The 17,153-nt window shown below is 56.1% G+C and overlaps 7 protein-coding genes across 7 annotated transcripts; 4 read left to right on the forward strand and 3 right to left on the reverse strand.

Moving 5' to 3' along the window:
- Positions 1 to 2,368: 2,368 nt before the first annotated feature.
- MRS44_006240 (uncharacterized protein) lies at positions 2,369 to 4,066 on the forward strand (the record flags this gene model as incomplete). Its single annotated transcript, XM_046281897.2, has 4 exons — positions 2,369 to 2,589; positions 2,946 to 3,237; positions 3,294 to 3,563; positions 3,614 to 4,066. 4 exons carry the CDS (start codon positions 2,369 to 2,371, stop codon positions 4,064 to 4,066), a joined length of 1,236 nt encoding a protein of 411 aa, XP_046140173.2.
- A 583-nt stretch (positions 4,067 to 4,649) lies between these two features.
- Positions 4,650 to 6,521, forward strand: MRS44_006241 (uncharacterized protein; the record flags this gene model as incomplete). The annotated part of the gene is made up of 5 exons (XM_046280545.2): positions 4,650 to 4,687; positions 4,770 to 4,881; positions 5,105 to 5,296; positions 5,401 to 6,150; positions 6,219 to 6,521. 5 exons carry the CDS (start codon positions 4,650 to 4,652, stop codon positions 6,519 to 6,521), a joined length of 1,395 nt encoding a protein of 464 aa, XP_046140172.2.
- A 638-nt stretch (positions 6,522 to 7,159) lies between these two features.
- Positions 7,160 to 8,054, forward strand: MRS44_006242 (uncharacterized protein; the record flags this gene model as incomplete). Its single annotated transcript, XM_046274658.2, has 3 exons — positions 7,160 to 7,210; positions 7,268 to 7,910; positions 7,972 to 8,054. The coding sequence occupies 3 exons, from the start codon at positions 7,160 to 7,162 to the stop codon at positions 8,052 to 8,054; spliced, it is 777 nt and encodes a 258-aa protein (XP_046140171.1).
- A 2,271-nt stretch (positions 8,055 to 10,325) lies between these two features.
- Positions 10,326 to 11,696, forward strand: MRS44_006243 (uncharacterized protein; the record flags this gene model as incomplete). Its single annotated transcript, XM_046268382.2, has 1 exon — positions 10,326 to 11,696. One exon carries the CDS (start codon positions 10,326 to 10,328, stop codon positions 11,694 to 11,696), a length of 1,371 nt encoding a protein of 456 aa, XP_046140170.1.
- A 512-nt stretch (positions 11,697 to 12,208) lies between these two features.
- MRS44_006244 (uncharacterized protein) lies at positions 12,209 to 12,499 on the reverse strand (the record flags this gene model as incomplete). The annotated part of the gene is made up of 1 exon (XM_065621697.1): positions 12,209 to 12,499. One exon carries the CDS (start codon positions 12,497 to 12,499, stop codon positions 12,209 to 12,211), a length of 291 nt encoding a protein of 96 aa, XP_065477769.1.
- Positions 12,500 to 12,519: 20 nt separating this feature from the next.
- MRS44_006245 (uncharacterized protein) lies at positions 12,520 to 14,043 on the reverse strand (the record flags this gene model as incomplete). The annotated part of the gene is made up of 1 exon (XM_046268378.2): positions 12,520 to 14,043. The coding sequence occupies one exon, from the start codon at positions 14,041 to 14,043 to the stop codon at positions 12,520 to 12,522; it is 1,524 nt and encodes a 507-aa protein (XP_046140169.2).
- Positions 14,044 to 15,533: 1,490 nt separating this feature from the next.
- MRS44_006246 (uncharacterized protein) lies at positions 15,534 to 16,584 on the reverse strand (the record flags this gene model as incomplete). Its single annotated transcript, XM_046274657.2, has 3 exons — positions 15,534 to 15,768; positions 15,872 to 16,373; positions 16,443 to 16,584. 3 exons carry the CDS (start codon positions 16,582 to 16,584, stop codon positions 15,534 to 15,536), a joined length of 879 nt encoding a protein of 292 aa, XP_046140168.1.
- Between the last annotated feature and the right edge of the window lie 569 nt (positions 16,585 to 17,153).

Here is a 17,153-nt window from a genome sequence, read left to right on the forward strand (position 1 = left end):
GGCCCGTGTGTGAGAGACCTGCGTCGGGTCGAATCTTATCAATCGGGCTGCTGCTCGCTCGGCAAAGCTTGATGAATCAGCCACTGTTTGTTGCACATTGACGATGTTGGTGGAAGGAGTGTGTTGTTCAAGAGTTGGGCTGTGAAAAGGAATTGTGCTGGGAGATTGTACAGACTCGGTCAGTAGAATCATTCGTTTGGTGAAATTGCAGCCAAGGGCCCCAGGTCCATCACTGGCCTCTGTTTGCGGTGTAGCAGACCGCATTTCACCTGATCCCATCCAGCCCATTTCCCATCATGATTGAGAGCCTCATGCACGCACACACTCATCCGCTTCTTTAATCCCCGGAATCCCATCGAGGTGGAGGCGCCACAGAAGGACGGTTGTTCCATGATGCCGGTTTGACCAGGGCCCCGGAGCCTTGAAGGTGCAAGCCACAGGGGGTGCTAAGTGCACTGACAGCGGCCGAGTTCTAGAAGCCTCGTTCCCCCGAGTCGCGGTGGAGCTTCCACTGCCTTGAGGACTTGGCTTTTTCTTTCCCGGGGCCTGGCATCCCACTGTGCCTACCGGTATCCTAGCCCGTTGCGTCCGAGCTGTCGGGGCATGGGCGTGGGTGTGCAAGAATAGCAGCTCACTCATCTCGTTTATTTATTGGTGGGAGGGAGAGCTCCCATTAAGGTCCTGGCCTGGGGCAGTGTCCCAGCAAACCCCTATTTATCGGGGTCGGGGTCGGGGAGGGCGAGCTGGCCTTGTCAGGGGGGGACACAACCTCCAGAGATACGGGAGATTCAATCAGCTGTGAAATTATCCAGGACGAGAAGCAATTTCGGCCCTTCAGGCGCCCAGTCAGGAGTATTGCAACGATATCATGCATTTTGCTGGCTTCTGTCCGTACTTTTCTCCATGCCAACGAGATACAACGCGTTTGCATTTCTCTCGTTTCCCAATGAGGCAGCCCTGAGGCCAGGTTTCCAAATAAAGGTGAAAACAGACTTGCTCTAATTGGAGTAGCTGCCCGTGTCGTGCATAAACGCATCAATGTGAGTTGCGGGACAGGACAGGCGAGCGAGGTTGACGACTGTTCTTCAGCCCCGTGTAAGTCAAACATGGATGGATAGATGCAAGACCTGCATCGCAGCACAGCGCAGCACGGCACGGCAACCGTTTGCTGTTGATGTCGTGATGGCTGGTGATGGATGACACACGCCGAAACTACAGCTGAGGTGCCAAGCCTGTCAACAACACGCCCCCACAGGTGTCCATCTGAGAACAACGTTGAACCAGCGGTCAACTACAATAGTATCCATTGCGTAGCTTGGCTTGTTTGCCGTTCCCCGGCGGTGTTGGTGCTCCTATAGATGACAATGTATACACCAAGTCACGAGTCGCTCAAACGCTCCCCTATTCATGTTAAACTTTGAATGACAGATGTCCATCTCCAATGCCATGCCACAGACCTGACCGATACACAAGGTCGTGACGCACATGCAGGCCCGCACACCCACACGCCAGGCCCTAATACCTACATGAACTGGCACAAATTCAAAGCCGTCAAAGTCCAAAAACAAATCAGGAGACCGTCTTCTCTTCAACTCTGCCCCTCCGCTACACTCTCTGTCTCTGAATCATCGACATCCTCCTTGAAGCGACCGCCTCGCCTCATCTCTAGGTACGTCCTGCCATTCGTGACTTGATCGAGAACTCCCCCAGCAGGAAGCAGCCTCAGGTGTGCCGGGACCACCAAGCGGGAGGGAATCCACAACGCACACAGCTCTCTGGGAGCTTCCATGTATCTGATACCCATTCAGTGGTGGGCAGTACCTCAGTTCCTTGACCGCAACGTGCAGACACCGCCTAATCACGATCCCCCCTCGAGTACCCTCCTCGTGTCGTGTACCCGCAGTCCTCCTCCACTCGTCGCACCTGCCCGTCTCCCCCAGCCCTGGCCACTTTCCCACTTTCCACATCTTGCCTGCTGAGTGCTCGCTCACGCCTTCCCTCCCACCCCCCCTGACCTGACCGACCCAACCCCATGCTCAACACGCCCCTTCCTCCCTCCCCCAAGCCCAAAGCCGAAAAAATATTTCAAGATTCGCGCGGCTCCTATCGCTCTCTCTCCTCCCTTTCTCTTCTTCCCCATCACAACTCCAGTTCACTTGTGTCTCCGCGCAACGCACCGTCGTCTGTCTAATCCCCCAACCCCCGTTTCTAGGGCACCAAGCTACCCTGATCAAACTCCTCCTTATTGCACCAGAGTTGAACCTGTCCAACCTGCAGCCCTCGTTCTCGAACGCTCCTCCACCACAGGTCCCCAAGTTCCGAACGTCATACTCAACCTAACCACAACCTTCATCCACCAGCCGCCATCATGACTACCACCGCCAACACCACCAACAACCTGGATGCTGCCGTTAATGACGTCGCAAACACTCTGAGCAATACCTCTATCAGCAAGCCTGCCGATGACAAGACGGCCGCCAACGAGGCCGCCTCGGCCAGCGCTGCTGAGGGCCGCCGCCTCTACATCGGCAACCTGGCCTATGCGACAACTGAGGGGGAGTTGAAGGACTTCTTCAAGAGCTATCTTGTGTGAGTTCCCTCTTCTCTTGATCATCTCGCCTCCCATCCCTCGAGCCTTTTGTCCCCCTTCTCGCCGCCCTTTGAGCTCGACATTCGAGTACCCCGCTGGAGACACGTGTCTCTCTGCCATCGCGATGCGCTCCTTCCCTGGACATCAGACGACGACGAATGTCGGCAGGCACGTCCCAGAACCACCACCACATCAGAGGGTCTCGACTTCTGCGTCGCATCTGGACGGTTCACAACTGGGAAGGCGCCGCGCAAACTGGGCTTGTCCCTGTTGGCTGCACGGGCTTGACGTCCATCTACTGCCACCGCACCATCACCTCATGGCGAACGCCAAGCATTTACTGACGTCTCTCTAGTGAGTCTGTCTCGATCCCAAAGAACCCTCGCACCGACCGCCCTGTCGGCTACGCCTTTGTCGACCTCTCCACCCCCTCTGAGGCCGAGCGTGCCATCGAGGAGCTCTCCGGCAAGGAGATCCTCGAGCGCAAGGTTTCCGTCCAGCTCGCTCGCAAGCCCGAGCCCGCTGGTGAGAAGACCGAGGGCGCCAACGGAGAGGGTTCCGGCGCTGAGGGATCTCGTCGCCGTGCTTCGGGACGTGGCCGTGGCCGAGGCCGTGGTCGTGGTGGTCGCGGCGCCCGCGCTGGACGTGTGAGTCACAATCGAAAGATGTCGCCCCTCTGAAACTTTTACTGACCAATACGCAGGAGGGCGCCGGTGAGAAGAAGGAGGGTGAGGCTACCGAGGCCGTTGCTGCTACCGAGGATGCTGCCGCCGCAGTCGCTGCTCCTACCACCACTGAGGTTCAACCTTTGACCGACATCACAAACAAGATCAACACTGACGACAGTACCAAGACCAAGACTCAAGCTCGACCTCAGCGCGAGCGCCGCGAGCGTGGCCCTCCCGCTGATGGAATTCCTTCCAAGACCAAGGTCATGGTCGCCAACCTGCCTTATGACCTGACCGAGGAGAAGGTCAGTAACCCCTGAACTGTGCGATGAGTATCTGCTAACTTTGTCAACAGCTCATTGAGCTTTTCAAGGCTTACGAGCCCTCTTCTGCCAAGATCGCTCTCCGACCCATCCCCCGATTCATGATCAAGAAGCTTCAGGCTCGCGGTGAGGCTCGCAAGGGCCGTGGCTTCGGCTTCGTCACTCTGGCCTCTGAGGAGCTTCAGCAGAAGGCTGTTTCTGAGATGAACGGAAAGGAGATTGAGGGCCGTGAGATTGCCGTCAAGGTTGCTATTGACAGCCCCGACAAGACCGATGATGACCACCACGAGGGTGGTGCCGTCAACGGCCAGAAGGAGGCTGCCCCGGCTACTGAGGCTGCTCCCGCTGCCGCCCCTGCTGCTACTCCTGCTGCCGCCCCGGCTGCTGCTGAGAAGAAGACTGAGGCTGCTGCCCCCGCTGCGGCTCCCGCTGCTCCTGCTGCTGCCCCTGCGGCCGCTACCACCACTCCCGTCACCACTGCCTAAGTCTGGGCCTGACGCGAGTCTCACGGGTATGAAGATTTGTTCATGCCACGATGATCACTCTTACGATTTGGCACGCGATTTCAACGATTTCTCTTACGGTAGATTCTCACTACAGAGATGAAAAGAAACAAAGGGGATTATTCAACACCTTGACTGGGACGTAACCAAGAGCTATTCGAACTCTGATGAAATCTCGGAATGGTGTTTTCTTGTCAACCTTGTTCTCTTTTCTCAAAACACTTAATATCTCCATAATCGGAACGCAAAAGTTCGCAGGCCCTTATTCATGTATTTGTATCACCCTTTTCTCCATCACTCTTCTGCTGGGATGTACACTAGTTTACGCCGGAGGCGGCTGGAGGGAGAGAAAAGCTCGGCGCATTTATTAAACAGGGCGTTTTTGATGAAACAAGATGATTGTAATGCTGGTGGGTTAGAATGCCTGATGGTGCGTTTGAAGTGATGTGTCCTGAAAGTGAATGAGTGAGTTTGTCGATGATGTGATGTAGTGTTTGATAGGCATGTCGAAGGCCATGTTGACGTCGTTGTTTGAGAGGATTGTGGGGATCATCGGGGAGGCGTCATGGTTCTCACCAGAGGAGCTGAGAGCGTTCCAGCTCGGTTTGTAGAGGATGGACTGCCAATAGGTAGCTATGTGTGAATGTTCATGGGCGCAAAGATATGCTTTCAAACGCTATTCTAGGTTCCTGATACGGCATGTCAAGGAGTGTGGTGTTGAAGCTCACGTGGGCATTGTACATGTTGGTTCTAGAACCTTGAAATGTGCTGTTTCGGGGGATAAGGACGGTACCCAGGTATGAACTGCAGCGGCCTGCCCCGCCGACCCAACCCCTTAAGGACCCTGCTACTGGATGGATGGATGGATGGATCCAGCTTGAACTGAACACGGAACCTACTGGCACGCAGCAAGACCCGACGGGACCAGGACCCATGCTTCAGTGCCCTGAGCGCTGAGTGGTGTACGGAGTACTGGATCCAAGCAGAAGAGGCAGGGGGGTCACCTACTGTAGCCTCTAGCTCACTGAGACAACCATTCGTCTCCCTTTGCAACTGGTTTCGAGCCGCCAGCTGGGCATCAACCACCCATACCAAACATCCGTCACCCAAACAAACCTTCGACTCGAGAGCATCCGATCGGTTACGGTCTCTACGTCTGTCGCGATGGCGTCCAAGGGCATGTGGGAGGTAGATCCCGAGACGCGGTCCAAGGTCAGTCAAGTCTGCTTTCTCCCTTTCCTCCCTATCAGGCTTGTGGCCTCTCTGCTGTCGCCTCCTGGCGGCGATGCGCTCACACGTGCTGACGTCTATCCCAGCTTGCCGCCCTCCAGAAAGAATCCAAGAACAACCTCTGCTGCGACTGCAATGCGCCATCCCCGCAATGGGCATCTCCCAAGTTTGGCATCTTTATCTGCCTGTCGTGCGCCGGTGTGCATCGGGGCCTCGGCGTGCACATCTCCTTCGTCCGGAGCATCTCGATGGACGCCTTCAAGTCGAGCGAGATCGAGCGGATGCGACTCGGTGGCAACGAGGGGTGGAGGGACTTTTTCGAGGCGCATGAGCAGACAAAGATGATGGGCATCACCTGGGAGGACTCGACCATCGCGGAGCGGTACAGCGGCGAGGTCGGCGAGGAGTGGAAGGAGAGGCTGAGCTGCAAGGTCGAGGGCCGCGAGTACGTGCCCGGCGCCAAGAAGCCAGCTCCCGCGCCCGCTGCCGCGAAGCCGGCGTCGCGGTCGTCGACTCCCATGGGCGGCACCGCCAACCGGAACCAGAGCCCGGCGCCGGGGTCGGGCAAGGTCAGGGTGGACGACCAGTACTTTGCCAGGCTGGGCGCCGACAATGCCTCGCGGCCAGACCATCTGCCTCCTAGCCAGGGAGGCAAGTATGCTGGGTTTGGCAGCACGCCTGGGCCGAGCCAGTCGGACAATGACCTGCCCAACTTTGCCGATATGCAAAAGGACACGATGGCGGCGCTGACCAAGGGTTTCGGCTGGTTTACGTCGACAGTCTCCAAGACTGCTAAGACAGTCAATGATGGCTACATTCAGCCCACGGCCAAGCAGGTATGACCTCATTATCTACGATCCCTATGTTCTCTGATGACCTCGACTAACATGACCACCCCCCACAGCTCGCTGAGGGTGACTTTGCCAAGCAGGCGCAATTAACAGCAGCCTCATTCGCCAAATCAGCTCAGCAAGCTGGCAAGAACGCACAAGAGGGTTTCAACCGTTTTGTAGAGGGCCCTGAGCACCAAAGGAGCCGGGATGCCCCACTGGACGAGAGCAAGAAGAACTTCTGGGACGAGTTCTCCAACCTGGCAGACCAGAGGCAACCCAACAATAGCTCCATCGGCACAAGTGCTATGGGCATGGGCAAGAAGAACCCAGCTCCGGCGCCGAAGAAGCAGACGGACGAGTGGGATGATTGGTGAAGTGGATTGCTGGGGGGGCGTAAGAGGGTAGACTGAGAGGAAACATGTTGTTGATGGCTGGGAGTTGGAGCTTTGGAGTATAGGCGTGCTTGTTAATGGAGCGAGTCTTGATCAAGAGAATTTGGTCATCTCCAGGGTTTTGCAATAAGACGGCAGCAATGTTTGTCAGTGTGAAGGGGATTCGATATATGCCTGACGTATGTCAGAGGGTATTGATGGTTGGACTCGGCATTCTACCTCTAGTCGCCGGCGGTCGAAGTCGGCTATAAGCCGAGTTAGCCACGGGGGCTGTTGTAAGTCCAAGGTGGTTTTATGGTAGAGGCTGTCTTTCTCGGTCAAGAATCGGTCTCTTGGACACGAATTTTGGCATTGAAAACGCCGGTTTTGATAGTCTTACTCAAGAAAGCGAAGCCTTGAGCTCATAACTCAAGGTCCCGGTGACCGGGCGCACAAATCCGATGCTCGGCCTCAAGACGGCTGTCACGTGGGGTAGTCGGCCGAGGTTGGAGCCGGCCCTAGCCGGTACCGCTCCCGCCCGAGCTTTGCCATGACGACTTGGCTCGGCCGTCTTGTACTTCTTGCCGCCGTCCCCCTCGACAACTTCAATTCAACCTCGCATTGAACAGCAAACCACCACGATGTCGGCACTACGGATCCTCGTCCCTGTGAAGCGGGTTATCGACTATGCGGTAAGGGCATGGGAATTGGAACGAGACAAGATCCATTGAGCTCTGACAGCGTCGCAGGTCAAGCCCCGAGTGAACAAGGCCCAGACGGGCGTCGAGACGGCCGGCGTCAAGCACTCGATGAACCCCTTTGACGAGCTCTCGGTCGAGGAGTCTGTGCGCATCCGCGAGAAGAAGCGAGCCCCCGGTGGTGTCGAGGACATCTGCGTCATCTCGGCTGGACCCCCCAAGGCGCAGGACGTGCTCCGGACAGCGATGGCGATGGGCGCGGACCGCGGCATCCACGTGGAGCTCAAGGACGGCGAGGAACTGGAGCCCCTGACGGTGGCCAAGCTCCTGCGACAGGCGGCAGAGCAGCAGAAGAGCAACCTGGTGGTGCTGGGCAAGCAGAGCATCGACGACGACGCCAACCAGACGGGCCAGATGTTGGCGGGTCTCCTGGGGTGGCCGCAGGCGACGCAGGCGAGCAAGGTCGAGTTCGGCGCCGGCGACGAGGTGATTGTGACCAAGGAGGTGGACGGCGGCGTTGAGACTGTCAAGGCCAAGCTGCCCCTGGTGATCACGACGGACCTGCGGCTCAACGAGCCCCGGTACGCCAGTCTGCCCAACATCATGAAGGCCAAGAAGAAGAAGCTCGAAAAGGTCAAGCTGTCCGACTTTGGGCTGGACAATGAGAAGCGCCTCAAGGTGCTCAAGGTTGCCGGTGAGTTTCCTGTGCCATTGGGAAGAATGTCTAAGAGCTATGGATTGCTAACGATTAACAGAGCCTCCCACTCGACAGGGTGGTGGCAAGGTCGAGGATGTTGGTGGCCTGGTTAGCAAGCTCAAGGAGCTTGGTGCGCTGTAAATGAGACGACAGCTTGATGAATATGCACGAGTCGAGGAGTTTCGTTGTAAAAAGAACCTCGATGTAGTGTACGAGAAATAGAATAAATAAACGTCATGTCAATATGTACATTGTTGATGATATCACTTTCCTTCTCAGAGAGCTGGGTGTAGGAGCACAGTCGACATATTCGACACAATAGTATCCATAGTTTACAACCTAAAGCTATAAACGGCCCCTCACAAAACACTGCAATACGTAATTACATGTGCCAAGCAAGACGTCTCGATAGTATATACGGAGTAAGCTGTTGAGAACTGGATGCTTGGACACGGTGATTATCCCGCCATTGGTGAAGATGAGTTGAAACTCCAAGCTTGCGACAGGTATACAAGCCAGTGAGAAGAGGCCTCGAGATCAGGTTGACAACCTGGATTGATTCATTATTTGATCAATCGATTTCATACTAACTCCAAGCTGAGTTACCATGTCCAATGCCTCTGATTCCTTCCTCGGTGCAACGTCGAATAGTTTCGCAAAAGTGGCAAAAAGTGCAAAAAATCAGAACCTCATCAGGGCAGATGAGGTTTCGATTTTACAACTCTCAGGTTGAGATGAAGTGAAATTCCACTGCCCCAGTCCGTTCCACTTGGTACTGCCGGGGTGCGATGAAAGAAATGGGTGGTAGTTTGCACTTATGAATGTGGTGCCTGTGGGTATCATGAGTGGATGCTGAGTGGTAAAGAGTCTCGTGAGAGAAGAGGACTGTGCTTGATGCATGCATCTCAGGTCCATCTTGATCTCGGCATTCATGGTCTGGGCTTATAATGATCCTTGACTACCTTCGATCTGATTATCTGTCTTGACTCATTGTGTCCGATCCAGGAACGCCCTTATCGAAGCCCATTCCGCCGTCCTGTCCGGGATTCGGATATGACGGACGCCATGTTCCTGGGGTTGTTGGCCCGTTATCAACAAAAAACCCGTGATGGATCTAAACTCTTAACGACTCTAGCCCCATGGCAGCCCTCAGCTTGACCGCCCGCATGCGAAAGCGGGCGAATCAGTGGGCACGCCCTTGGTCTTCCGTCGTCCCAACAAGGATCCTGGAGCTGTCTCTTGTTTACTCCACTGTCCGGCCTCCCCATTGAGCTGAGCTGAGGTGAAGAGCTTGACGTCGCGCGTGAGTTGGCTCGGTACGTCATGGCCCATAGAGGATAAAAGGGCATCGCTGCCCTCGTCTCGTCGACTCAACAGTCATGGAGGAAAGAGTGTCGATCCGATAGAGGATGTGACGTGTAATTGGTGTTGGTCAAGCACGGAGGCGCACACACAGACTCAACCGCCAAGCTTAGATAAAAACGATATCGGAGCACGAGCAACTCCCTCCCACAATGACGGGTCATCGTCACCAGGGTCCAGGGGCTGCATTAGCGGCTCCGTAGCGGTGTCACCAGGCGGAGCGCCGAAGCCGCCCACGCAAAAACAGGCAAAAACAGAGGCTCCCGCAGGCGGCTCGGCGGCTTTGGGCTTCCGCCAGAGCAAAAATCGAGTCTAAGCTACCCCACTAAGAAAAAAAAACTTGGCGGGGAGGAGCCAACATGGCCAATGACCAACACGGCGTTGTCAGGAGGAGGGAGGCGCGAGCGTCTCTCATCTCGTCTTTTCTCTTCCTTCTTCGGCCCCTCCCTCTTCTTTCTTTCTTTTCTTCTACAACAGAAAGAAATCCTCGCGATATATCAACTCTCCTACAACTCATACAAACACCCTGACTGCATAGTCTCACGCTTCTCACCCCTCCTCCCACCCCGAGCTTGTCTCACAATCCGCTCATATGAACGGACGCCCTTCGATCTTCACCTCGCAGGTACGTTTCTACCGTCTTTTTTTTTTTTTGTCTGTCGAGTCATTGTGTCGCGTGCGGCTGCTGCTCCGTTCGTCGGTGAGCATCCTATCGCGACCCCGCTGAAAACTTGTCCGCTTGACGGGAAGTAAAGATCGGGTTCCTCGACACTCAATGTTTCTCCTATCGTCTCTTCAATACTTCTACTCTTCAATTGACTCGTTGCTGACTCGTTCGCTACAGGATTATCTCTCTGGTTCGTCTCACCTCTGGCTTGGCCTGACTCACCGCTTCCCAAGCTTTCCCATCTTGGATACGTTGGGCTTCTGAAACTAATCTAACTTTGCGCTACAGACCATCTCTGGAAGTCCCAATCTTGCTAAAGGGCTTCATTGACCAACCAGCTCCTCTTCCTTTGACTTCAACAACCACCCTCAACCGACATCAAAATGTTCTCCCGACTGGCATCCTTTGCCAAACCCGCGGCCAAGTCCGCGTCGGCTCCTGGCCGATCTATGCTTCAGGTCCGATACCTGTCTGAGCAGGCCGTTGCTGGCAGCAAGGGCAGGAAGATGCCCTTCACCCCTACCCGGGCTACTGCTCCTGTCGCTTCCCTTCCTGCGACTCTCACCATCCGAGATGGTCCCGTCTTCCAGGGCAAGGCCTTCGGCGCCAACGCAAACATCTCTGGCGAGGCTGTCTTCACTACCTCCCTGGTTGGCTACCCCGAGTCCATGACCGACCCCTCCTACCGAGGCCAGATCCTCGTCTTCACCCAGCCCCTCATTGGCAACTATGGTGTTCCCTCCAACGCCCGAGACCAGTACAACCTCCTCAAGTACTTCGAGTCCCCCCACGTCCAGTGCGCCGGTGTTGTCGTCTCCGACGTTGCTGTCAACTACAGCCATTGGACCGCCGTTGAGAGCCTGGGAGAGTGGTGCGCCCGAGAGGGTGTTCCCGCCATCTCTGGCGTCGATACCCGTGCCATTGTCACCCACCTCCGAGAGCAGGGTTCCTCCCTCGCTAGGATCTCCATTGGTGACGAGTACGATGCCGATGAGGATGAGAGCTTCATCGACCCTGGCCAGATCAACCTGGTCAAGCGCGTCAGCACCAAGGCTCCCTTCGTTGTCGAGTCTCCCGGTGCCTCTCTGCACGTTGCCCTCATCGACTGCGGTGTCAAGGAGAACATTCTCCGCAGCCTGGTCAGCCGAGGCGCCTCCGTCACCGTCTTCCCCTACGACTACCCCATCCACAAGGTCGCTCAGCACTTTGATGGTGTCTTCATCTCTAACGGTCCCGGTGACCCTACTCACTGCCAGGACACTGTCTACAACCTCGCTCGCCTGATGGAGACCTCTTCCATCCCCATCATGGGTATTTGCCTGGGCCACCAGCTTCTGGCCCTCGCCGTCGGTGCCCGCACCATTAAGCTCAAGTACGGCAACCGTGCTCACAATATTCCCGCCCTTGACTTGACCACTGGCCAGTGCCACATCACCAGCCAGAACCACGGTTACGCCATTGACGCCAGCACTCTCCCCAGCGAGTTCAAGGAGTACTTTGTCAACCTCAACGACGGTAGCAACGAGGGCATGATGCACAAGACCCGCCCCATCTTCTCTACCCAGTTCCACCCCGAGGCCAAGGGCGGTCCCATGGACAGCTCCTACCTCTTCGACAAGTACCTCCAGAACGTCCAGCTCGCCAAGAGCAACCAGACCGTCTACAAGGACAACCGACCCAGCCCCCTGATGCTCGACATTCTCAGCCGACAGCGTGTTGGTGTCGAGCCCACTCCCCTTGCCGCTTCGGCTTAGGCGTAGGCGGATCATCGTAGGGAATCTTTTTGGCGTCAAGGATCGGTAGCTGGGTAACGGACGGTTGATGATTTTGCACTTTGCGGGAGAAGGGATAAAGATTGATACTTTTTCTTGTGGATACGTAGAGCAATAAACAAACTTGGAACATTCTATCTTAATTCTCCCCAGTTCGACTCGCTGTGAGGTTGATGTTTTCACTGTCCCCCACCTGATCCTGCAATTGTGGAGGGGTTGCAAATGCAGGTCTCACAACATTCTGGGTCTCCCCATGTCTTTCAGAACCATGACCCTTTGTATCATATCACAGGCAGACAAGTCATAAGGTAATCGATTAATCGAGCCTCAATTCCATATACCGTAAAGCCCACCATGATCCCATCCCTGTGTTCCGTGCCAGCCTTTTAGACCCCTCGACGCCGCCCTCCAAGCCAGTGACCATCTCCCATTTCATCTCTCATGTATATACACGGAAAAGCATATGCACCAAGTTTCCTTCTCTGAGCGTAGAATCAGTCCCTCATCCGGTCAACGCCGTTCTCGGGCTCAGAGCCATACCGAGGTCGTCGGTCGTCGCGGGGAGGAGGTAAGTAGCGATCACTCCGTGGGCGACCGCCACCTCTGCCACCACGGCGACGTCCTCCACGACGCTCACGCTCTACGGCGCGCTCGCGGTGTGGGGGTCGGATGCCTTCAAAGACCTCCTTGCCTCGGTCGACGAAGGAGGCACCGTCCTCAAAAGAGTAGCGGTTGATGTCACGGCCAAAGTCACGGTCGCGGTCCGTCGAGTAGAAGGAGCGCATGTTGTCGATTCGGCGGCTTGCTAGATCTTCGGACACTGGCTGGTAGTAGATAGCAGGCCGGCTGTTGGTGCGCTTGGAGGCGCCGCCTGGGTTGGTAGGGGAGGACGAGGGCCAGGTCCGGTGCCTGGTCGGACAGGACGAGGTCCTGTTGGAATAGCAGGGTCGCGATAGCCTCTAGGGCCGAGGGGAACAGAGTCGCCGCCCATCATGGAGGGGCCCGTGGGCTGTCGTGGACCCGGCGGAGGGCCTGCGCGAGATGTGGACGCTGTGGCTTCTTCAAGATGAGCCTCGACAACCCCGTCGGGGCCGTTCTCATAAACAACCTCCCATCTAGCACTGGAGCGTCCACGCGGACCGCCGCTGGCATGCTCCGTCTCAATCCAGTCGCGCACCTTCTCGGGAGGAATAAAGTCTAGCCAGAGGGGCCTGCGGTTGCTCTCATTGGGCCAGACGATGTCGTGGAGGGCGTTGCGAACGCGGGCAGCCGCAGCGGTGGTCCTGAAAACGACAAAGGCATGGGTGCGGATCTGGTCGAGGAAGAACTCGACAATTATATTATCGTCAAGGGGGTCTCTTGGGGGTGTTGCGAGGTCGACGAGGTGCGCCTTGACGTCCTGGGGCCGAAGGGGGCGCATCAAGTTCTTGACATAGAGGGCTGGAGTAGCTGGGTGCACCGAAGGCGCAACGTCTCTCTCGTAGTCCATTTCCTGCGGTTTATCGGCGGGTGTTTCCTCTCGCGGCGCGTTTGGCTCGGGCTCCGGCTCGGGCGCGGGCGCGGGTGCAGTTTCTTGATTCTTTTCTGGCTGCGGCTCCTCGTTGTCGATGTTCATAGGCGCAGGTTCTTCCTGCTCCTCAACCTGAGGCTGTGATTGTTCCTCGCGCGGGGGGAAGGAGTCTCCGTTCGCCGTGCCCTCTTCTGCGCGGGCGCGTTTGCGCGCGATGGCTTCTTCGGTTGGTGGCGGTGTGAGAGAGCGGCGTTTGCGCTTCTGTCTCTCTGCAGCTGGTGTGGCTTCGAGAGAGGGAGGAGAGGCCGCGGTCGTAGTTGCAGCTCTTGACGCCTCCTCGACTGTCGGTTCTCTGGATTGAGCACCTGCCTCCTTTCCAGGTATCGGCACGTCTGCAGTTGGGTTGGAAACTTCAGGAGCTTCCTCGGGGGCCCCGTTCTTGACAGTCTCTGGTTGTTGCGGCTCGTTGGTCTCCTCTGCATTCACGTCTGCCTTGGTCGTATCAACTTTGTCGTTTTCCGCCTTTTCTTCATTCGTCGTATTTTCTTCCACCTCTGCATCTTCGGCCGCAGGCTTCTCGACCGCTTCGAGATCGGGGGTTACAGATTCGCTTCGAGATTCATCGTCGACGGGCTCATCGGCCATGGGTACATCTTCGTTCGCGCCTTCAGGCTCACCCGCGTCCTCCCCTCGCGCCTGCTCTTCATCAGCTTCGACTAGTCGCGCGACAAGCTCGGTCTTGAGGCCATGCTGCTGGAGGCCGCGTCGTTTGAGCTCGGCTTTCAGGTCGACGACCTTGAGCTTGGCCCAGTCAGTCATGATTTGAGGAATTGGCTAGCCTCGGCGGCTGTTTCTTGATGAATCTTGGTTCCAGCGCTCTCTCTCATGAAAACAGACGCAGTTTCAACGGTTCGGGGCGGCGGTCGAGGTTGAAAGGATGGAATTAGACAAAGGGAGCTGCGAAAGGCTTCCAACGTATTCAGCATCTTTCAGCCTCGTCGCAATAGTCAAGCCCACCAAAGTCGCGTCGGCCAATAAGAAACCGAAGTGGAAAGTGGTTATGTCAGCAATAAAGACCCACCACTTTAGACCACCCAGCTCGGGCTCCACCGCGCCGGAGTCAGCCGCCATCAACCTCTCTTCTAGATGCCATGAAACACAATGACAAAGGCATGAGTGAATGTTTGTATATCCAGCTCGGAGGTCACGGACTTTTTCTGCGAAGCTTGATATCAAACTTTGTCCCATACTGAACCCAGTGCACAGCCCCTCCTGGCCCATTCATTCTCGTATATCTCGTTCATGATATGCGGCTGATGGTGGATCTCCAACAACATGCTCAACCATGATTGTATCCACCGAGAGCGACGGATCATGAACACGTCTTGAGAACAAAGAAACGCTTCGGGCTGCCAATTGAGCCTGTCGCACGACATTGATCAAGTCATCGGTGAACACAGCCAGGTGAGCTCATAGCAGGGTCAGCACGAGCAGAACAAAGAAAACATGGATGGCTGTGCTGTTATACGCTCGGATATCTGACAAGCAGTCCATCAGAGAGGACAATGGCCATTGGCAACCCAGTCTCATGATTCACTCCCTGCAGCACTAGCCCAATTGCCATCCATGGCAAAGAGCTGACACCTGGCGATATTGTCCCTCCCAGCTCAAACTCCATCCACCCCATGAGGCCAAATCTCGCATCCCTTCACCGAATCTTGCTCACCAGCGTCACCTGGGCCCATTCTGGAAATTGTCGGGCTCTTGATCCTTACACCTTTGTTTTGACTCACGTATCCAAGAGGCGGGAGTGGACTGACATGTATGTGGTTGTCTGCCGATAGCCTGATGTGCCCCTTGTCTTCTGCCCGCTCCTTGCCCCTGGCCCTGACCCTGCCCTGGCCCCCCTGGTTCATCGGCATCACACGACCTCTCCCTCATCTGCTCAGCCGGGTTGGAGCTCTCCGAGCTTGTGTGGGGCCAGCTACACCACGTCATTGCCCTTGGTGCCCGCTTTTTGTGGCATTTTTGGCGCCTTTTGTGGCCTCCACCTCCACATTTTCACTCAGACACCAAGATTCCACTACCCCCGCCGGGATGTGCAGATCGTTTTGGGAGTCAAGAGAGTGTGACCAAAACAGAAAATTGAATTGAATAGAGAGCTCCTAGTCTTTTTGGGATTTTCTTAGGTTTCTCCCGCTCATCTCCGTGAAACTACATTACAAAAAACATTGGTCTCAAATCAGGGCTATACCTGAGCCCGTCGTAAACTCTTAACTCATACAAATCGGCACTCAATGCCAGGGATCTTAGACGTCGAGACCATCGACGACAACGCCCTTGTTCCAGGTCCACTGAAGGATCCTGGCCACCTCCGCCGCACACGCATCATCAACGAGAGCACTGACAAGATACAGAGCTGCATCAATGCCAGAGCTGACACCCCCTGAGGTGACCACACGGAGGCCACCAAGCCGCATCGCGGCACGACGAGTGATTGACTCGCGGCGCGTGTTGGAGCCCTTCCACGACATGCTTCCCTTTCTGTTACACCAACCCAAGTCAGTTGACCGTCTCAAACTTAATGCATGGCAAAGCGGGGTAAAACGGGGACGGGGGTGCAAGGACAGAGGAACTTGTTACGTACCGGGCGTTTGAAGGGCGGCGTCCGGAATCGGACTTTCGGCGGATGTAGGGGTTCTCGTCCTCGTCTCCGAGGTCGAATCGCAGGTTGTTGACGACGTAGCGGGCGTCCTCGATCACGTCGGTACGCTCCTGGAGGTTCTGGGTGGCTGCATCACTGCAGATGTTCTCAAAGGTGGTGAAGAAGTCGGGGTGGGTCGTGGCAGACAGGCCAGAGAGGATGCCCTGCTTGCCCAGGAAGAGGGCACCGGTGCACACGGAGAGGACGGTACGCTCGCGGGCGGGGTCCCGCTTCTGGAGCTCCGAGAAATCGGTGATGAGGCTGAGGGGCTCGAGCTCCTTCTCGACGACCTCCTTGGAGTTGCCGCCGACGACGACAAGGACATCAAAGTCCTCGAGGCGGTCGTGGGCCTCCTTGTAGGAGATCTGGGAGCCGACGATGACACCCTGGTCCGAGATGACCTTGGGCTCAGGGCCGACGATGGTGATCTCGAAGGCCTTGTTGTCTGTTGGAGGGGGGATTGTGATCAGCGGGAGGGGTAAAAGTCAGAGGGGGTGTCATTGGGTTCACATACTCTCAGGGTCATTGAAGTCGTGGGCGGCAGTGTTGAAGACCTCGAGCGCACCGGCAAAGTCCAAAAGATCGAACTTCTCGTGGACGGCGAAAAGGACGTCAATGGGCTCGTCAGAGACGGCCGAGGTCTTGTTCGCACTCATCTTGGCGGTTTAAGCGGTGGTTTGGGAAGGGTTCGAGACTGAATCTTGTCGCGGGTATGCGTATGTAGGTGAATTAAGCAGGCAAGCAAAAAAGGCGATGCTGACTGCTAAGAAGGTGTTTGTGGTGGTGAATTGGCTTTTGATCTGATCTGGATGATGATGATGGGAAAGAGAGAGAAGAGGAGGAAGAACAAGAGGAGGAGGAGGCCGAGTTAAGTAATGGAAGGGAGCCTAGGGATGTTCTTCCCCTCACTTCATCGATTGACCTCCCGCGACTCAGCACCTCAACTGCAACGCAACTGCAACCAGCCAATGTCTCCCCTCGCAGCCTGGGCCAGAGTCGAGTGGCTCGATTCCAGGTCAGATGGGCACCTCTGGGACAGATTCCACAAGACGTACGGCTTCGAGTGGGTCATCACGCCAGCAGCCCGGGCGCCAGAGAAACTCGCAGGCCTTTGCCGTGCATCCATCCATCGATCATACGCCCACTAAAGAGTACTAGCCCACTCTGGTTTGCGGGGTTATTAGTGCGGCGGCACGGCATCCCAGCCCATCCCATCACCTTAAGT

Source organism: Fusarium solani, assembly GCF_023522795.1.
Source record: "Fusarium solani strain SB1 chromosome Unknown bctg00000003_1, whole genome shotgun sequence".
NCBI lineage: Eukaryota > Fungi > Ascomycota > Sordariomycetes > Hypocreales > Nectriaceae > Fusarium > Fusarium solani.